Raw genomic sequence first — 15,143 nt, forward strand, 5'->3', positions numbered from 1 at the left:
TTCACCAGTTTCTGAACAATGTGTGCATAAAACAAATACAGTGTCTTACCATACAATGAGCACACCAATGATGGATGTTTTGAAAACAGAGACCAACGATACAGGGTTTTCAAGAAATCTAAAAAACAGAGACCGCCTATAATTTAATATTAGAAGTTTTCGTTGGGATTTCTCTATAAATATACCCAGCAACAACTTCTCAACATTAGGCCATAATAATAGGGGATCTTCGTTTTCAAGAACCACATGAATACAGGTTTATATATAAATCTTGAAAACAAAGACCTCCCCTCCCCCCTCCCCCCTATATAATGCAATATTGTCGCACACCTGAGAGCGGGTACACGGACGATACCAGTGGCTTTGAGGAGGATTTTTAAATTGGAAGGAAAAAAGGTCTATGTCGGTTTACCCAGGTAAGTTATCACTTATAGACTACCAACACCACTATTGGTTTGTGTAGTTTTAGATGTTTTCGAGATTACTCGGAAACAGACAGAGACTGCTTTTGAGGTCTCTGTTTTTTAAACACCCGACCAATAAAAGGTGATAAGAAATGATTTTGATCTCAAAAAGCTCCACAAGCCAGAAAAAAAAAGGAAAGTTTAGTGTCAGCTAACAGGTTTGTAAAGATTCATCGTGTGAGATCACGGCTTATGAATTTTATACATATTTTTTTATCTAAACTTACCACGGAGTAATGTTATTTGAAGCATCTTGCATGTAGATTTAATAACGCAGATAGTAGAGGCCCGTAACCATGTAGTCTTATGAAGTCTTTGAACTGCATTATTTAAAGTTATTTTTAAGTTGTTGACTGCAATTGGTGATGTTAAAAGCTACTTATTTATGCATCAATAACTTTGACATGCAACAATGAACATGCATGAGCAGTGATAATAAAGCTTCTATTAGCTATAGGTGTTTGAAAACTTATAACGTTATCTGAACATCATGATTTTAACATCAAATACATGTACACCTGTGTTAGCTTTCTATATCTAACATCACATTCAAATGGTAGTTTTAAAAACAAAGAATAATTTTTGCCATGGTCACTAAAGTATATATTGAGACATGAAGAAGAGTCTAGTATATTTGATTTGTGGTAAATTTTGAATAAAAAGATTGTTTTTTTTATTATGATTAATCCAAGTGTTTAGACATAATCCATGGGTTTAAATTGATTGAACAAATCGTTTCAGATTTCACGGTTTGTTCTGTTTATGATTAATTAGCTTGCCAATAGTGATAGACAGTGGGTTTAAAGAGATAAGTGTGACGACGACGACACACAATAAATTGCTGTAGAAATGAATTTCAGAATGCTTTTTTATGGCCAATTTCTACAACCTGTGTTTCAATTCAAGATTAAGTTGTTGATGTTTTTCATCACTATAAACTCTGCACAACCAAACTAAATTCATCTTTATTTATCTCAGCATGAGCTATGCATTTTAATGAATAATCTTTAAATCCAACTCTTGATGATAAATTTAAAGATAGGATATTATAAAAAAAATGGTTAAGCCTACACATTATTATGGATTTTAAATAATATTCAAAAGTTGAAACTGTCAGAATTGCGAGAGTTTTATGTATATCATGTAGTATTTTATTTCTTTATTATTATTATTTTTATATTGAAATAGACCAATATAAAACGTTGATAAAATTTATGATTTTTTTTCTTCATATCAAGACTACAAATGATTTTTTTTCTCGTAAATTTTCTCTGTTCACTAGTTTGTGTAGTAGTTTTCTAGATAGATTTGAAAAAAAACCAAAACAGGAAAGTTTTTTTATATTTATATGTCGTAAGTTTTCTTAAATGTTTTTATTGATATTTTGTTTTATATCCAGCAACCAATTTTATTTTAAACACAATAAACTTTTTAAAGAGAACATAATGTAAACTGATGAATTGAAAGTAATATATAAATTGCCTATTTTACATAAATGTCAATCACCTTGGTTTCCATACTGAATTGTCTATGATTTTAAAATGTCTAACTATGTGACAAATCTTCCAAAAATTAATACATGATTTTAAATAATTAATTATATAGTTGTGCTGATACTTTCCTTAATTGATACTATACATGGCTACAAACTGTTTTTGATGATGCTGCTGGTGAACCCTTAGGTCAACTTGATGAATTTGAAGTGATGAAACTAGTCAAGAAACTCAATCATGGTGTTGGGTCAATGAGAGTCAAGCAGAAATTTAAGGTATATTCATCTTTTTTGATAAATAACTAACTCAATTATCTTATCTGATGATTATGTACATATTGTGTATAAGTTTTGCCTCATTTGTAAAGACAATACAAATTTACTGATGCTCCACCTGTAATTTATAGATGATGCCAAAATGATAACCATAACAGAACAAGATACTGTAAATGATTTTATTTATTTTATTTTATTTTATTTTATGTCTTTAGGCAATGTGGCCAAGGATTACCAATAGTGAATTAATCACTGTCCTATCAGATAGGTGGTAATCCCCCTGATGATAGTTACTGTTATAAAGAGTAGACTACATAGAAACCTCTATCCACATCAATGGTCTGGTTTCATTTTTTGTTTTGTTTCATTTTAGTGTTTTTTTATTTAGGTAACTTTTTGAGATGATAATAATTGTCGTATTCGAGTGTACCGTTTAGTAGTTTTTCTACTTCTTTAACGGAGTATTTTGAGCGTTGAGATTGTTCTTAACGAAAAAGCTTTCGTTGTCAACGTTTTCTATTCGAATGACTTCTGTTGAGCACAAAATTACAATTTGAATACAAAAAGTACTTAACGAATCTTTACGTTGACAACGAAAGTTCCCAATCGAATACGACAAATGAGAAGAAAAGCTAATTATATGGCCACACGGTTGTTGAAAAATATATAAAAACATGTACCGTAATTAATTACTGAAATTATTTTTTAGTAATTTAGTATCTCTATATAAATCAAATATTATAAATACATTTTTGTGGATATAAAGAATAAAATAATTATATTAGTATTTAAAAAACAAAGTTTTAATTGATAAAATGTGAAGCTCTAGGTAATCCAGGCCCCTTCTAAGTATCAATTTAGTTGTTATTTTTGGCAACACTACATTATTACAGTTATATTTGAAAGCTTCTGTTAAATTTAATCCTGAAAGTTTGTCAAAATGTTCAATTGTTCAATTATAGTAAATTTTCAATATACATGTTGAAATGTGCAAGTGTCAGTATTGTGGTTACATATTAGTTTTTACACATATTTTTCATATTTCCTGATTTTTCTCGTAATCTAAGATTTAAAGAGAAATTGTACAGTATTCACAAAGGAATAATGTATTTTCAGTGTCTTTTCACATTTTAATTTGTGTGTCAGAATTTCATAATAACTATGGTTACGATTGTTATTACACATGTCCATATTATATGAGTTTCTTTTCACGAATCTCAATAATATCTGGACATGGTTTAAAAATTCATTTTCTTGATGTCTAGAAATTTGTCTTTTAATGTCAATTAACATTCATCTTATAAAAAAAACATCAATCTAAAACAGTGATACCGGCAAAAAAATTAATAATACAAACTCAGGACAACAAGTTGTTTCGAGTTTATGAATAAGACATTTGAAAAAAACATTTGCGATTTAATACAGTACTTTGTTGAAATTGTCGGTCATTGTTGATTGAAATAGTAAGGTACATGTAACGATACACCACTATGACGTTTATATTTGTAAATGATAATTTATACAAACGTTGAGAAGCAATTGTCATTAATAAAGTTTATTTCTAAATATATAAACACATAATATAGTCTATATTATGTGTTTATATATCTAACAGTAGGGCCTACCCACACTCACAATCACAGTAATAAAGTTTAGATGTGTTTATATATCTAACAGTAGGGCCTACCCACACTCACAATCACAGTAATAAAGTTTAGATGTGTTTATATCTAACAGTAGGGCCTACCCACACTCACAATCACAGTAATAAAGTTTATATGTGTGTATATATCTAACAGTAGGGCCTACCCACACTCACAATCACAGTAATAAAGTTTATATGTGTTTATATATCTAACAGTAGGGCCTACCCACACTCACAATCACAGTAATAAAGTTTATATGTGTTTATATATCTAACAGTAGGGCCTACCCACACTCACAATCACAGTAATAATGTTTAGATGTGTTTATATCCAACAGTAGGGCCTACCCACACTCACAATCACAGTAATAAAGTTTAGATGTGTTTATATATCTAACAGTAGGGCCTACCCACACTCACAATCACAGTAATAAAGTTTATATGTGTTTATATCTAACAGTAGGGCCTACCCACACTCACAATCACAGTAATAAAGTTTAGATGTGTGTATATCTAACAGTAGGGCCTACCCACACTCACAATCACAGTAATAAAGTTTATATGTGTTTATATATCTAACAGTAGGGCCTACCCACACTCACAATCACAGTTATAAAGTTTAGATGTGTTTATATATCTAACAGTAGGGCCTACCCACACTCACAATCACAGTAATAAAGTTTAGATGTGTTTATATATCTAACAGTAGGACCTACCCACACTCACAATCACAGTAATAAAGTTTATATGTATTTATATCTAACAGTACCCACATTCACAGTAAGTAATTTGGGATTCAAGTGGCGACCAAAAATGGTTAATACGTATTTTACAGTATTGTCAAAATATTGCAATACTATATCTAAAGGTTTAAGTTTATCCCCCAAAGGCCCTTAAATTTACACTTTTGTTAAACCAATACTGGGAGAGTGAGAGATTAGAATGTTCCCTTCATAAATACATTTGTATAAACGTATATTTAATCTATCAAAATAGTATTTTTTTAAAGAAAATCGCCCTGTCTTCAGGTGGTTAAAATCAGTAGCGAAAGTACGAACCAACTTTATATACCATCGAGTAAACAATCTAGAAGTAACGTGGGATTCAATTTTTCTTAGGTAGATTTCTTTAAATGTGCCATAATATGAAACACATTTTGTGTGTGCATATTACGAGTTGTGGTTATTAACTATTTGTATACTATTATCATATGGATCAATCATTTAACACCACATGTTCATTCATTTTATCCACCACCGCTTTCATCTTGAATAAAACGGCAATATAAAAAAGTGCTGCTCAGATTTTAAAAATAAATCAGTTTTATTGCGCATTATTCACCATTCTAGGCTGTCATACATAATCACAAGATGATTACAAAAAGCTCATCGGGCAATACTTGTAACCTGTTAACAAAAATTGTTTATTATTCGTAAAATGTTAGCATTAGTTGTTACTATTTCTATAATTACACAACTTAAATCAGGTCAATTTACGAAAAGTTTTTACTAGAATGGCCTGATGAATAGTGTATTTAGTTGAACGACCTGCTGAATAGTATACAGTATCACTGAACGGCCTGATGAATAGTGTATTTAATTGAACGACCTGCTGAATAGTATACAGTAAAACTGAACGGCCTAATGAATAGTGTATTTAATTGAATGACCTGCTGAATAGTAGACAGTATCACTGAACGGCCTGCTGAATAGTGTATTTAATTGAACAACCTGCTGAATAGTATACAGTATCACTAAACGGCCTGCTGAATAGTGTATTTAATTGAACGACCTGCTGAATAGTATACAGTATAACTGAACGGCCTAATGAATAGTGTATTTAATTGAACGACCTGCGGAATAGTATACAGTATCACTGAACGGCCTAATGAATAGTGTATTTAATTGAATGACCTGCTGAATAGTATACAGTATCACTGAACGGCCTAATGAATAGTGTATTTAATTGAACGACCTGCGGAATAGTATACAGTATCTCTGAACGGCCTGCTAAATAGTGTATTTAATTGAATGACCTGCTGAATAGTATACAGTATCACTGAACGGCCTAATGAATAGTGTATTTAATTGAACGACCTGCGGAATAGTATACAGTATCACTGAACGGCCTAATGAATAGTGTATTTAATTGAACGACCTGCGGAATAGTATACAGTATAACTGAACAGCCTAATGAATAGTGTATTTAATTGAATGACCTGCTGAATAGTATACAGTATCACTGAACGGCCTGATGAATAATGTATTTCATTGAATGACCTGCTGAATAGTATACAGTATAACTGAACGGCCTGATGAATAGTGTATTTAATTGAATGACCTGCTGAATAGTATACAGTATCACTGAACGGCCTACTGAATAATGTATTTCATTGAATGACCTGCTGAATAGTATACAGTATAACTGAACTGAAATTTAAATTATGAAATTGAAAACAAATGAAATTATGGTTCCACCTTTAGGAAAGTTGCATGTTCTCATTTTTTAGTTTTTATTTTTTATTTTAGGAGATAATTTCTGATAAATGCAAGAGTGATTCTTCAAGACCAACATTAACCAGTAATGAATTTGTAGAGCTTTTTAAAGAAACAACAACAAGACCTGAGATTTATTTTCTCTTAGTTCGGTGAGTATAATTATATTCACCTTCCTATCTTACTATAATTCACCAAATCTCTGTCTGTCTGTCATTTTGATTTCAGAATTGTTGTTTAAATTGTATTTTTATGGGATGTAGTAATTTTCAAATATATATTTTATAAAAATTTTCAGGTATGCCAGCAATGATTATATGACTGCAGATGATTTATTGTTGTTTTTAGAAACAGAACAAGGGGTAGGTATTTAAATATTCAAATATTGTAACACACCTAATTGTATTCTTGACATTTGATTGGTTAATTACGCATCACATGTAATTTGGAATTAGCCCTACCTAACAAGAAGTTGATATCTAACGTACTCTAAATGTACAATTAGATTTCTGTAAACATTTGAGAATGTTTGCCATGCGATGTTGTTGACAGATCGCGTTTGGAAATCAAGTTGTTGTGCATGCCATTTTGTTGTTCTACTGTACGTCCAGGGATGGGATTCCTCCGCGGATCCATGGATTTCTGCGTTTTTAAAGATTAATTTGATATTTCGATATTATTATATAGACTCGGTCAATTACGATCGATTTTCGCGTGTAGATTTTTAAATATAAATGAGATTTTTTCTTATTGCAAACTATTGCCTTTGTTTAGTGGCACTATTTACTGTAATTAACACGTCAGTTCTTTTGTTTTTCGTAGGTATTTTTTCAGTAACCGCGAACTGTTAAAATTGTGTGTAATGAAACCGACTGCGGGGTTAATATCTTCACAAATGTTTTCATTCATCTCTCTCTCGATCTTACAAAAATTTGTTAATAAAATCTACATTTATAGAGTTAAATGTTTCGTTTGTAATTTATTAAAAAATGAACTATGGCCCAGATGCCACCTTGGTTGGCGATTGACGAATCGGGCCCATTCTAAAAATAAAGGGAAGCACTGCCTCTTTAATGGTCTAGCTTCCCGGCCTAGCGTTACTCAATGATTTATGATGGATAAATTGAATAAATGTAGATGTATTATTAAACAAATGAATGTATTGGTTGAATGGAGAGAATATTTCATTTGATGAAAAATTGACTGCTTATTTTTCACTCTATTATCATACTCATAAACATTCATTTTTTGTATTTCAACCCATTTAAACAAATTCCAATTGATGTTTGTCCGCATACTCATTGTGGGCTATAGAGAATAATAGTTCCCATCAATAACAATTTTTTGTTCATTGCATTCCTGGTTACTATACATTCCAGGCACAAATAACAGTATCATAGAAAGCAACCAATCAACTTGTGAGTTTCTTACGTAGATTAATTTCTTTCAATTGCTAATATTAAGTTTAATTTCTTTTTGATGAGCTTGTTATTTGACGTAATCAAAGGTTGAATTAAGTTTCTTATTCAAGCTTTTTCCTATGCAACACAAATCATTGAAAGTGGAGATGTTTCTATATTATGCTGCTGTTTATGGTGTTATCACCTAAGTTACCGTCTCCATAGTTGTCTTTTTTTGTATAAATTATTGTATATCAACTGTACTTCAAATAACTAAATCATCAAAAATAATATTAAACTGAAACGGCTGATTGTTATGTTTATACATCTTCTTAGTAGGTGACGCAAACCGTCTACTTGACGTCGGCTTACATAGGATTTAGACACATTTACACACTCAACATATCATTTAAAATCTACTAAACTTACAACAAATAAAGTATAAAATCTTAAACATATATTCAAAAGATAAATATAAAGTCAATGGATTAGGTCAACTTTTAAATTTGTTTTTAGTTTCTAATTATCATTTTCATATTAAATATTTAAATCATTTGTAGCATTCACATTCTTTTTACCAAAAGGTAAATTCTGTTTCCTATTTCAAATTTATATTATTTATGTTTATAATACATATTTTATTATGTTAGTGTTTGACGTTGTAACCTTTTAATTATGCACAATGTTATTGACAAGTTGGACATATAATTAAAGATTATCCTCCTAAAAAACTATTTAAAAAAAATTGTTTTGTTGAATTTACCATAGTAATTCAATTTGACCAAAAGTTGGATTAAAAAACAAAATTATTTACACGAAGACCTATTAAAAGTCTTTTTTTTTTAAATTTAAATATTAATCTTCATTTTTAATGTTTTTTGGGAGACAAACATCTTTAATTACAACTGAACATATTCAGATATTTTGGTCAGCTCTTACATTATTTGTTCTTCAGCTCAATTTCTAATACATATTTAAAAATAAATACAGTAAAACCAATTTTTTAGGAGACACCACATTTAAAGTTGGTTAGGATGCAACACAAGGATATAATCCAATGTGATGGATTATTTACTTGTCATATTGGCCAACTGCTTTCATTGTGTCTACGTCCTTGTGTTGCGTCTATAGTGGGAACCACGTTTTAGGGATGTTTTAACAGTACAGCTAACTCCTATAGCAGTCCCATCCCAAAGATGCCACATTAATACCCTAGTATTTGTTGATAATATAAGTATCTACATTTATATACTGTTCATTTAACCTTACAATAAATATGTAATTGTAATATTTGAATATAATTAATACATACATCACATTTATAGCATTTATTTGAAACAGGTGAACCAGATTTAAATTCCAAGAATATCACAACCTAAATATTTCCATTTTATTCTTTACATAAAATATTTTTCTTTACATAATTAATCAAGTACAGTGAACCGGGAAAAAGGCTACATGGTAACAATGTAATAAACAATTTGATTGGAAATACAGTAATTGTATACAATCATTTTGCAAATAAGACAAAAACAGTGCCTGTATAAAAAGCTGTAATTTAAACCATCCAGCAATATTAAAATAGGTGTGTACAAAATAAGTAAAGAAATTGGAAACCACTCAATGTAATTGCCAATCCAGTTTTGAAAATGAAATTAGGGATCTTTTACATGTGATTTTATAGTATACAAATAATGAATGTTTTTTTAGTTGGATGGTGAAAATATTTTAGGAGTTGAAAAATTGGCTCTATTTTCATCGAATGAAATATTCATTCAACAAATACAAAACATTCATTATTTGCAACAAATTCTAGACCGAGAAGCTAGATTAAAAAAATATGCAGTGCTCCAACTTTATTCGCAGTGTAAAACAGCATGCACAACAAGATGATTTCCGAACACGATCAGTCAATGTCGCTTGGAAAAATTCTCAAAATGTTTTTACAGAAAGCTCAACATGTATTATCACCATTAAATATTCCTTTTCTAGAGATAGGGCTAATTCAATTGACATGTGATGCGTAATTAACCAAATGTATGTAAGGCTGGCAAATTTCGGTAAATTGCACATAAAAAGTTTTTACAAACCTCAGAACTAATTTTTAGTGCATAATGAAATTCTGTTTTAGATAATTAATTTAGAACATTTAGGTTAAACTATTTGCCCCTAATAGGGCATTTCTAAATATGGTACACACTGTCTATGGATCTCTGGTTGAATGCTGAAACATATCCACATTGTACTACAAAGATGCTTCATAGCTCTCTGTCTGCAATTTAATTATTCTTTAGTGTGTGCTATCCATAATGCTCTACTCCTTTGCCTGACTGTCCTATTTTCAACAATCAACTCATGAAATATTCTCCTCAACTCATATATATATAGTCATTATTTTTATACTTATATCATACGATATGTGGCATATGCAAGGGAAATCAGACATAATTCGGAATTGTCAAAATTTTGATTTTCACAAATACTGAAACTAAATATTCCAAGATTTAAAATGGTGAAGAATATTTTGATACCATGTCTACTTCCAAAGATATCTGAGTCTAAAGTTTTGGCTGTTGCAATCAGTGTTTTGAGGAAAATGCTTTTAAAATTAAGTAACCGGAAATGACAAATACAAAACAATAAACAGGGCCTTTAAGTTTACGCCTTAACAAAGGGTATTCTAATTGATTTATTTCAATGAAACTTCGCACCTTTGTTAATTAATTATTGTTCTAATATTATGCAATATTTTCATTAAAAACAACCCACTAGAACATGATTTTATAAAAATCATACATAATTTACACATTTACATAATTTTTTAACCAACATACCTCACAAAATGTTACAATTTTTGCATTTATTGGTATCAAATTAGAAAAACACCAAGGTAATTTGTAAATAAATATTGTTTCAGCTATCATTTTCTGTAAAAATAAAAAAATGAAATTTTTCAGCCTTTTATTGTCTCTACAAATCTACACATGCGACTTATGTCTGATTTCGCTTGCATGTGCCGCATATAACTACTGTAATTCAGGAGAACTTTAAATTCTCAGAAAAGTACCTAATATTCAATTAATGCACAGGTAATTATAGTAATCAAATAATAATAAATAACGATTGAAATATTTGATTTGATCATTTGTGCTCATTATTTATCCTATAAATTTAATATGCTTACAAATTGCTAAATGAGTTTTTTTTCCAATTGAATAGATGACAGGCTTATCAAGAGAAGCATGTTTAGCTTTAATCCAGGAATATGAGCTGACAGATGAAGGCAAACAAAATGGATATCTTGGAATTGACGGTAAGATTGATCTTGATTCTCAAGCTTTTATATTCATCCATTTGATATCCAAATAGTTTATCGGTCGATGTTATTGATAATATTTGTTGATCAGGCTTTATAATTCGTTTGTTCTTAATCTTTATGTAATGTGCGGGAACTTTGTGTTTTCTAATTTATTGAATTTAATTTAAATTTGTGGAAAGTCTATTCTGGTATGGTAATTGATAAATGTCAGATTAAATCAAGATATGCTTTTATTTATTTTTCTATTTATTTCGTCTCAGGATTTTCTTTTTATAAAGCATGCTTCAGATAATTATTAAAACAGTTATAAAACCATGCCTGCGACGAATATAATTTCTGTTTGTGACTGGGGAAAAACAGCAGTTACTTAACAAAATCTTTTTTCTTTGAATCATAACACCGACGGGCCAATTCTTAGAAAATTACTTCATAGTTTGGCATGTTTGGTAATGGCCAGTAGGGCTGTCATACTCGTCAGGTGACTGTATGTGTCTTTACACCTGAGTATGACAGCCCTTCTGGCCATTACCAAACACATTATTAGTAGTGAATACTGCTCTATGTTGATACAGTATATATAGAACAGGAAAAAACAAGTCACTAAACTACAATATTTTGCAATTTAATTTAAAAGACTGCATAAATAAACCGTTCCAAGAATTGTTTTTTCAATTTGGTTGCATATAAATTTTCATATCTTAATGTGTATTATTATGCAAGCATACATTGTTTGTGTGTTCATTTGTTCATCTTCATCTATTTTTACAGTTTTTATAAAACATGCATTTCAAATGTACATGTTCTTTTAAAGTAGATTTATATTATTAATAATATATAGTTTTTCTTTTAATTCAATTGTTTAAGATAGAATTCTACTGCATAATAAATCATACAAATTGTACACATTCTCTTTAAAATATTCTACATAATAGAATAATCTTCAAATTTTAAATTTATCTATGGTAATATTTCTTTAATTGATTAAAGCGAATTCTATGCATACACATTTTGATAAATGTATACATATTGAGTTGGGCCATATAGGTATTACATAATACACTACAGTTTTCTTTTTAAATGAATCCTAAATAAACATTCCATATGATTATGTAGAGATCTTTTTAATGCTTTTTCATAACTTACTTCAACCATTTGTTATTTAATTCAATAATATTTAATGCCATTATAGATTTTTATTCAGACACATAGAACGATGATATCATGTGTGTTATGACTTTATGAAATAGAAAGCGTGTCTTTAATTAATTATAAATTTTATTTGTTTTTAAATGTTCATTTCCTGTGTTTACTATATTGTGTTGAATAATTGTAAAGCATTGATTGATTTATATTTATTTAGGAATGTTATTGTGAAGTTTACAAAATAGTTTTAATAGTTGATAGAGGATTTTAATAGCTGATCGATGTATATATTTTATCATCTTAGGTTTTACAAGATATTTGATTTCAGAGCAATGTGAATTGATGGACCAGCATCATAAGAGTGTATGCCAGGACATGACCCAACCAATGTCGCACTATTTCATCGCTGCTTCACATAACACGTACGTGTCATCTGAAAGGCAGGTAGTGGAAGATATCACGCTTCCCTCCCTCTCCTTGCTGCTAACCCCTCCTGCTAGTTTCTTGTTGCTTTTGTACCATTCTATATAACAACTATTACTACAAATGTTCATTTTTATATTATTTTTTTCCCTTTATTGTTGTTTCTTAATGTTGCCACATCTCCTTCTTCTTTTTATCAATGATGAGGTAGAGGGCAGAGCAGACCTGAATTTTCTGGTTCACCTCTGATCACTGAAATGAAAACTGTTATATCAACCTCTTAACATACACCTTTATTCATAATACAATTGTTTTCTACTTTAATATCAGATGTGTCATGTGTTTAATTTTAATTTTTTTCATGCTTGATTTACTTTCTCGCATATATTATGTTAAACATATTTTCTTTTTAAACCATGGCAACCGGTTTTTATTATGATTACATTAATGTCTTCATCTTGTAATTTCATGTCTCATGCATGTACTGTTTCACTAGATTCTGTTGAATTTTTGTAGATTAAAAGCAATTATATCCTGTATTGTAATAAATCATATTCATATTACTTTACCATTTGAAACTTAAATAATAATTTTCTTTGAAATGTTTAGTTACCTCACAGAAGACCAGTTAAAAGGCCCTTCCAGTATTGGTGCATATGTTAGAGTGTTAAGGAAAGGATGTAGATGGATTGAATGTAAGTATACACAAATGTTGTCATGAAATCACACAGAAATCACAAACATTTCATAGTTTTTCATAGAATTTAATTAAAGAAAAAATAGTTTCTACATTTCCATTCCATTAAAATAGAAGACAAAAAAAATCAATTTGAGATGAAATAACATATGATAAAATCAATTCACTGTTTTGAATTTGAAACAGCAGAAAAAAAGAGAAGGATGAAAATATTTATGGTAGAACTGTGAATGATTACTTAATTTGATGTTTTTGTTTGGCTTTTTCTATTTTTAGTGGATTGTTGGGATGGGGCAAATGGAGAACCCATCATTTACCATGGACATACTCTAACATCTAAGATCTCGTTCAAGTCTGTCATAGAAACAATTAACCAGCACGCATTTGAAACTTCAGAGTAAGTCATATTTTAAAACTAATAATTACGCTTGTGGTGAATATATCAAGAGAACAAAAATTGTGCTGTACTTTTTAACATTGTTTTTCAGTACTAGCAAATATTATAACACCTAAATAGATTCCTGTCATTTGATTGGACAATTGTGAATCACATGATAAAAACGAGGTGCCCTGTCAATTGCTCCACAAAACAGGTTAAATGCCGATTTTTACTGGTTGAAGCCCGGGACAGCAAGAGCGTGGTGAATTACTATTTCTCCTTGAAATTATTTATACCATTCATTATTTGTATACTATTTTCATTGTATCTTGTGCATTGTTTCATTTACACAAGTGCTAATGAACACATCTAAATCATTGCAGAAGTCTGTTTTTTTTCTCACATTTTTTATTTGGAAAAAAGTGCTATTACCAGTTCTATTAAATCTAACTTTTTTTAGATATCCCTTGTTGTTGTCAATTGAAAACCATTGCAGTGTTGAACAACAGAAAGTTATGGTTCAACATATGAAGAATATTTTACAAGGTAAATAATTGCAGTAATAGTCCATAAATATATTATTATTACCAAATAAGCTTGCTTTTTCAATTGGCTTTTAATAATTATATAATTCAAAGTAATGTTATGTTTGGCTGTTTAATCTATTACAAATGATCTTTGATGTGGTCAATGAATTTTTGTATAGATTTGTCGAATTTTACAATTACAGAATTCATTCAGTCGTCTTCAGTATATGTTGAGACTAGATGAACATTCAAATTTAAATAGGCCTAATAATTAGAATGTAATTTCACAGATAGGCCTAATAATTAATGTTGTTCGATTTGTATAGTGCTTTTATACAATCAAAAAATTGTCCCAAATTAGAATGTAATTTCACAGACAGTAACGGTAAGCGGAAAACGAAAATATCAGACAGGAGGTATCTACTCAGGGCAGATTGTATGTGGGACAAGCTACAAAGTTTCCGCTTACCGTTACTGCTGGTAAATTTACCTTAATAGTTGAGAGGTTTTTGAAATACACACAAAACTTGTTTATGTTGTGTCTTTTATTTTCTGCATATTTTGTTTCGTCACAAAGACAGCAGGCAATGAACTCTTTATTAAAAGAAAACATTAAAAAAATGCCCTGAGAGTGAGTAAAGCTTATAAGTATTGTACACACTACTAATAACCGATTCCCACGTAAATCATACAAAAGGTATTACAAATACAAACATATTTAAATCTTTCTGTGTAAATGTAGCACAGCAGAATATATGCTTATGCGCATATCTTGCACTGATGAAGGGCTAGTGTTGCCCAAAAGCTCTGCTAACTTTTCTGGCTGTTTTACTTTATTGTTTTGATTATAGCTTTTAGCTTTTTTTTGTATCTCCATTGAGAT

The 15,143-nt window shown here is 29.9% G+C and overlaps 1 protein-coding gene across 1 annotated transcript in view; it reads left to right on the top strand.

Moving 5' to 3' along the window:
* LOC140053882 (inactive phospholipase C-like protein 2) overlaps nt 1-15,143 on the top strand; it is an 81,115-nt gene that overhangs the window by 50,498 nt on the left and 15,474 nt on the right. The window contains exons 5-12 of the mRNA XM_072098618.1: nt 2,103-2,232; nt 6,406-6,524; nt 6,671-6,734; nt 10,992-11,085; nt 12,539-12,656; nt 13,267-13,352; nt 13,631-13,751; nt 14,194-14,279. Of these exons, the coding sequence (XP_071954719.1) occupies nt 2,103-2,232; nt 6,406-6,524; nt 6,671-6,734; nt 10,992-11,085; nt 12,539-12,656; nt 13,267-13,352; nt 13,631-13,751; nt 14,194-14,279 (818 nt within the window). The remainder of the gene's footprint in view (nt 1-2,102; nt 2,233-6,405; nt 6,525-6,670; nt 6,735-10,991; nt 11,086-12,538; nt 12,657-13,266; nt 13,353-13,630; nt 13,752-14,193; nt 14,280-15,143) is intronic.

Source organism: Antedon mediterranea, chromosome 7, assembly GCF_964355755.1.
Source record: "Antedon mediterranea chromosome 7, ecAntMedi1.1, whole genome shotgun sequence".
Lineage (NCBI taxonomy): Eukaryota > Metazoa > Echinodermata > Crinoidea > Comatulida > Antedonidae > Antedon > Antedon mediterranea.